This window comes from Acomys minous, assembly GCF_964271855.1.
Source record: "Acomys minous genome assembly, chromosome: 5".
NCBI lineage: Eukaryota > Metazoa > Chordata > Mammalia > Rodentia > Muridae > Acomys > Acomys minous.
This window is the reverse complement of record NC_140494.1, coordinates 64,704,031-64,710,847: the sequence shown is the minus strand read 5'-3', so window position 1 is coordinate 64,710,847 and position 6,817 is coordinate 64,704,031. Positions and strand designations below refer to the sequence as shown.

Here is a 6,817-nt window from a genome sequence, read left to right as displayed (position 1 = left end):
TTGCAAGGAGATCCTGATCCTACTTCTGCCCGACATTTAACACCGGAGGGTCGTGCTTGCATAGAACTTCTGCAAAAGGCCCTATCTCAGGTCTGTGTTAATTATATAGATTATAACCAACCGTTATTGCTATTGATATTCTGCACAGCCCATGCTCCTACTGGAGTCTTTTGGCAGACCGGGCCTATCTTGTGGGTGCACTCGCAGGCTTCACCTGCTAAAGTAGTAATTTCCTTGTCCTCAAGCTGCAATAACGCTATTATTTAAGGCCCAGAAATCTAGCCTGCATATTTTTGGAAAGGAGCCTGATATAATAATCTCCCCTTTTTCTTCGTCCCAAGTAACTTGGCTTCAAAATAATAATGACAATTAGGCAATTTTTATGTCTTTTACCCTCAGCAAATTTGACAATCATTATCCTCCAAATAAGTTAGTTGAATTTTTTAAAATGCACCCTGCTGTTTTTCCTAAAATTATACAGAAGCAGCCTATTCCTCATGCTAGGGTGGTCTTTACTGATGGGACTTCTAAAAGTATTGCAGCGGTCTTTTCCCGGGAGGTAATCAAACGAATTACGGTCGCCACCCTTTCTGCTCAGGCGGCAGAATTGCAGGCTATACTTTTGGCTCTACATTTATTTCCTAATACATCTATAAACATTTATTCTCATAGTAAATACGTAACTCAAATTCTCCCTCCCCTGGAAACATCTGCCTATGTAGCTCCCATTTCTTCGGTACATGGTCTTGTCTTACAGATTCAGGAATTAATTTGGCTGAGGCAGACTCATCTTTTTATTGGACACTTAAGAGCACACACATCCTTGCCTGGACCCTTGAGTGAGGGAAACAGGATGGCGGATGCCCTTGCTCAAGAGCCCATAGCTTTGACAGCAATCACAGGCATAGATAGAGCTCATCAATTACACCATAAATTCCACCTCAATGCCAGGTCCTTACATTATCATACAGGTGTTACCAAAGATCAAGCCACCCAAATAGTACAGATTGTCCATCTTGTGCAGTTATTTCCAATTCTGCAAACTGGGGTCAATCCTAAAGGGCTCCTGCCAAATCACATTTGGCAAACGGATGTAACTCACTTTCCCAGCTTTGGTAAATTACAATATGTTCATGTATCCATAGACACACACTCGGGCTTACTTTTTGCTTCAGCTCAGTCAGGGGAAAAAATACAAAACGTTAAGGAACATCTGATCTTGGCTTGTGCCTATATGGGCACTCCCAAACAAATAAAAACTGATAATGGCCCTGCATATACTAGTGCTGGTCTTGCCAAATTTCTAGATGACTATGAGATCATTCATAAAACTGGGATCCCATATAATCCCCAGGGACAACCATTGGTAGAACATGCACATCGCACCAATAAGGCTTATCTTGCTAAAATAAAGAAGGGGGAGTATCAAGGAAAATCCTCCCCACATTCTCAGTTAGAATATTTTGTATATTCTCAATTTTTTAACTGTGGATGACTCAGGCTTATCAGCTGCAGATAGACACTGGAGACCTCCCAAATCACATAAAGGACTGGTTAAATGAAAAGTGTAGGGATCAGTGCCAAATTCTGCCATGTTAGAAATCTTGTGCTTAGGCTGTATGCTGTGACCTTCAAGTTGCTGACCTTTACCTCACCATGAGGTCTTGTGTTCTAGGCTATCCTTGGACTATTTACCTTTGAAAGAAGTAGAGAAGTCTCAACTTGGAACCACCCAGAGGATCTAGGAATTTCTTACAAGGAACTACTCAGAGAACTAGGAAGTTCTACAGGGAGCAATTTAGGCTATTGTATTCTTGCCCAGGGGCTAGGGTGAGTGAGATAAGAATAGATCCTATTGACCTTGCTCTATATATGTTCCTGCTATATAAAGTGAATCTTGATCAGAAATTTCCTGACTTGATTCATTATTTCTCACATCTCTGTATCCTACTTTCAATCCCCATTCCCTCTTTCAGGTGAACCCTGATTCAATTTTTCCCCGAGGCTAGGACCCGACATTTGGCGCCTGAGTAGGACACTGAAAATGAGGGCTATTTGGCACCTTGAGCAGGGGACTGAAAATGAGGGGCTAAGTGAGGGACGTTGCAAGGAAAGAAGAGTGCAAGACAAGTGGACTTTTGCTCCGAAGCCATCAGCTTCGCAGAGAAATGGCAAGGTAAGCAACGCAAATATGGGACAGAGCAGTACTAAAGATTTATTCAGAGAGACATTGGAAAAGAAGTTTCTTTTTTTTAATATTTTATTTAATTTTTAAATTTATGTTCATTGGTGTGAAGGTGTCAGATCTTGGAGTTACAAACAGTTGTGAGCTGCCATGTGTGTGCTGGGAATTGAACCCGGGACCTTTGGAAGAGCAGACAGTACTCTTAACCACTGAGCCATCTCTCCAGCCCCGGAAAAGAAGTTTCAAACACGAGGAATAAGAGTAAATAAAGGACAGTTGGATGAATTTTTAGATTTTGTCAGTGAAGTATGCCCATGGTTTCTTGAGGAAGAAGTGGTTAGCTTAAAAACTTGGGATAAACTTGGTAAAAGATTGCAGGGTCACTATGTTACTGATGGATCTGAAGAGATACCTGCCATGTTTTTTCCCCTTTGGGTTTTGATCAGGTATGTTCTTGATCCCAGACATGAGAGGGACAAATGAGAGATTTATTATCACAAGATGAAGATGTCTTGGAAGAAGATAAAAGAAAATCCAGGAATAGTGATAAGGAAGATATAGAAAGGGAAACTGCCTGCTCTACAGAGCATGCCTGGCATCCCCCATCTACAGCACCCTCAGAGCAACAAGATCCCATTGAAAAACTTCAGGGATGGGTTCAGGCTCTGGAGGAAGAAGTTAACTTAGCTAAGAGATGGAAACAATTAGAGAGAGAATTAGAAAGAACAAGGATTGATGATGAAGTTGAGAAAAGTCATTGCGGACAGAGACAGAAGGCTTCCAGTCTAATAAATAGCCCTCAGAATATGTCCCCATTAAAGGCTGGAATGCCAAGAGTTGGAAACACAGGACAAGAAATGAGCAGTGAGCTCACTTCCCCAGTTGCAGGAGCACCAGATTTTCAGGGCAGTCAAACCAAACAGTATGTCCCTTTAGAATGGAAACAAATCAAAGAATTAAAGACTGCTTGTGCTCAGTATGGACTCACTGCTCTGTTGGGGATGGGCTACATGGCCAATGTTCAGCCATCTTGTCAGAACCTAGGTTCCTATTTCTCCAGAAGTCTGCCATTCACCAGAAACTAGTTGACCTTGTCGTAGGTCAGAAGTTAGACACCTGTTGTGCTTTATTGTGGGGGCTGGTCTGTTCAGAGCCGGCCCAGGGTCATTCAAGGCTAAAAGAATCTACTGGCTATGGCAAAATACTGATGCCCCATTTCAAAGCTAACTTCCTCCTTTCAGCCTCTGCATAACTTCCTCCTTTCAACCTCTGCAGATGTTGTTTAGCAGGTTAGCTCGGGACGAGAGATAGTTAGCTAAAATAAGATAGGAATTGTTCCAAGATGAACCACAAGATGTCCCCCTGCTGGGATCATCTGGAGACATTCTCGGGCCCCTCCCCTGCTGCTTGGCTCCTGCCTCCACCCCATATAAGCATTTGCTTTTGATTCAATAAACAGACCTTGATAGGAACACTACTTGGTCTCGGCTCTCTCTTTCTCGTCCCATCCCTCAGGTATGGCTCCCCTCGAGACCCCGTAATTACTGGTCCTGCTGGACGGGACACTGCTCCATTTACCATAGCACTGGTTGTTACATTAGTGAATGCCAACCTTGCCCCTGCTGACTGGTATACATTAAGCAAAGCATGTTTAGATGGAGGAAATTATTTGTTATGGAAAGCAGAATTCATGGATGCTGTAAAAAAAAAAACTATAGAGCTTAATGCTCAAGCAGGGAATCCTCAATGGAATGTCAATTTGTTAGCTGAAGAAGGACAGGTATATGTTATTCCTACTACTGCTAAGCCTGCTCAAATCGCTGAGCTACAGGCAGTGGCTACTGTTTTCCAATGGTATGCCTTCTGTTCATTTAATCTATATTCAGATAGTGGCTATGTGGCAGAGGCAGTTCCTCACCTAGAAACTGCAGGACAAATCCAATCCCAATCACAGGCTAGCAGATTATTTTCTCAAATCCGAACAGCTATTCAAAAGAGAAGACATCCTTTTTTAATAGGACATTTAAGAGCTCACACTGATCTGCCTGGACCTTTGGCTGCAGGTAATGCATTAGCAGATGCAGCTGCCAAAATTTTGGTATGCCTTACAAATGTAGAAAAGGCTCAAAAGGCCCATGATTTACAACATATTAATAGCCGAAGTCTAAGACTTCAATATAGGATTACTACAGAGCAAGCTCGAGCCACTGTGAAGGCATGCTCCACATGTCCTCAGTTTCTTTCTGTACCACATCTGGGAGTTAATTCCAGAGGACTGGTCACTTACCAACTTTGGCAAGTGTATGTTACTCATAGACCTGAATGTGATGAGTTAAAATATGTTCATGTGTCTATAGACACATATTCAGGATATTTAACTGCTTCTCTCCAATTGGGAGAAGCCACAAAAAAATGTGATTGCTCACTGTCTGTCTGCCTTTTCCCCTATTGGTGTGCCTAAGGCTATCAAGACAGATAAAGGATCAGGGTATGTAAGCAAAACTTTTCAAAAATTTTGTGACTCTTTTTTCCATAAAGCGTATTACAAGTACTCAAGGACAAGGTATGGTGGAACGAGCTCATTCTACCATAAAAACCTATTTACAAAAAGTAAAGAAGGGGGAACTTTACCCCCAATCACCTAAAAATGCTTTGAGTCATTTTCTTTATTTTATATTTTTTACTGCTTGATGCCGAAGGAAATTCTGCAGCCGATCAATTCAGGCACAAAAGTAGTCAATCATCCTTTGCTAGAGTGATATGGAAGGATCCCTTAATTGGACAATGGAATGGACCTGACCCTGTATTAATATGGGGTCAAGGCTCTGTTTGTGTTTTCTCACAGGAACATGCTGGCTACCTGAGAGGCTTGTGCATCAAGTGGATGCTGACACGGATGAGTTTGCTGATGATCTTGAGGTCGGAGGTGAAGCTTCATTGGACACTGATTCCTGATCTTTCTCCTCCCCAACCTGTTTCTTGGGATAACACTCACTGCCTGATTTCCCTGTGTTTGAGGAGGAAAGGAGGACTCAAGTGTTCTGGTACCTATGAGGCATCCTCCTTATGGACCTGGCTGAACTTTGGAGTCGGTGCTTTGCAGGGACTCTTCTGGAATATTTTCCTTCTGGAAACCCAGATTTTAAGCTTTATAAGTACTTTCCCACCCTAATTGTTAAGGTTAGTCTCATCTGCAGGACTGTGGAGAACTGAAAAGGGATTTATGGTGTGCTGTTGAATATTGAATGTTAAAATCTCTGTTATAATTCTGTTATTATTCTCATATCTACTATTGTTTTGCTATTGCTTTACTAAAATTGTTTATGCCTTAACTAAGCAGTTAGAGATGACTGAGCAAGTTACAATGTCATGCTAGACTTCCCTAGACTCCTTGTGAGTAGAATGCAGCTGGATTCATTCAATATAGTCTCCTAAGAATTAACAAAAATCTACGGCATGGATTAACCTTGGCGGGATGGCAGGGCTCAGAATTATAGCCCGTGTCTTCCATCCTTTCTAACACAGCTCATGTCTCAGCAGTCACAGGTGATACTAGCACAAGCACATGGCATAGAGCTCAAAAACACTGCCCTTCTTCATGTGTTGATATGGAGGCAAGCCAGAAATGGGCAACAGCGAGTCTGAGCCTTATCGATCCTAAGACAAGCTATGAATGATGGAATTCAAATGCCAATGACGAGCAACCATAAGTGCCTACTCGATGTTCTAAGACAGGCTCTCCATAATTTCATTTTCAGAAGGGGCATATGTGGGGACCCATGACAAATTCTACCATGTCAGAAATCTTGTGCTTAGGCTGTATGCTGTGACCTTCAAGTTGCTGACTTTTACTCCACCCCAAGGTCTTGTGTTCTAGGCTATCCTTGGACTATTTACCTTTGAAAGAAGTAGAGAAGTCTCAACTTAGAACCACCCAGAGGATCTAGAAAGTTCTACAGGGAGCGATTTAGGCTATTGTATTCTTGCCCAGGGGCTAGGGTGAGTGAGATAAGAATAGACACTATTGACCTTGCTCTATATATGCTTCTGCTAGTTGGCAATAAAGTGAATCTTGATCAGAAATTTCCTGACTTGATTCATTATTTCTCACATCTCTGTATCCTACTTTCAATCCCCACTCCCTCTTTCAGGTGAACCCTGATTTAATTTTTCCCCATGGGCTGGGACCCAACAGGAAAGATCTTTCCTCTGGTCAATGGAAGGGTCTGGACCCCATACTGGTGTGGGTCCGAGGGTCTGCTTGTGTCTTTCCATAGGACAATGAAGTACCAATCTGGGTTGCTGGGCGTTATGTGCATCCTGTTGTTCCACAAGAGTCAGCCCAGCCTACAAGAGACCGTTTGGGCTCCGGTGAAAAGCCCACCCCCCATCCTAATGCCAGTAGGTCTGAGCAGAGCAGCATGGCCATATTTGACTAGTTGCAGCCTGGGCAGGGCTGTTATGCCTGAGGATCTGGAAAGGAGTAACATTACAGGGACATTTCATTTAAAATATCATCGTAAGTTCAGGTATCTGTGCTGTAGCATCTTTCCTTTTTGTTGTTGCTAATGACTCCCTTGAGGGGGAAACTTTACATTGTTTCCTGCAGGTTTGCCATTTAAGAAGTTGCTG

At 42.6% G+C, this 6,817-nt stretch overlaps 1 protein-coding gene across 1 annotated transcript; it reads left to right on the top strand.

The window, feature by feature from the left end:
- On the top strand, positions 1 to 6,268 carry LOC311598011 (uncharacterized protein). Its single transcript, XM_084782755.1, has 4 exons — positions 1 to 90; positions 1,676 to 1,830; positions 2,005 to 2,176; positions 5,031 to 6,268. The coding sequence occupies exons 3-4, from the start codon at positions 2,045 to 2,047 to the stop codon at positions 5,355 to 5,357; spliced, it is 459 nt and encodes a 152-aa protein (XP_084638881.1). The 5' UTR covers positions 1 to 90; positions 1,676 to 1,830; positions 2,005 to 2,044; the 3' UTR covers positions 5,358 to 6,268.
- Positions 6,269 to 6,817: the final 549 nt, after the last annotated feature.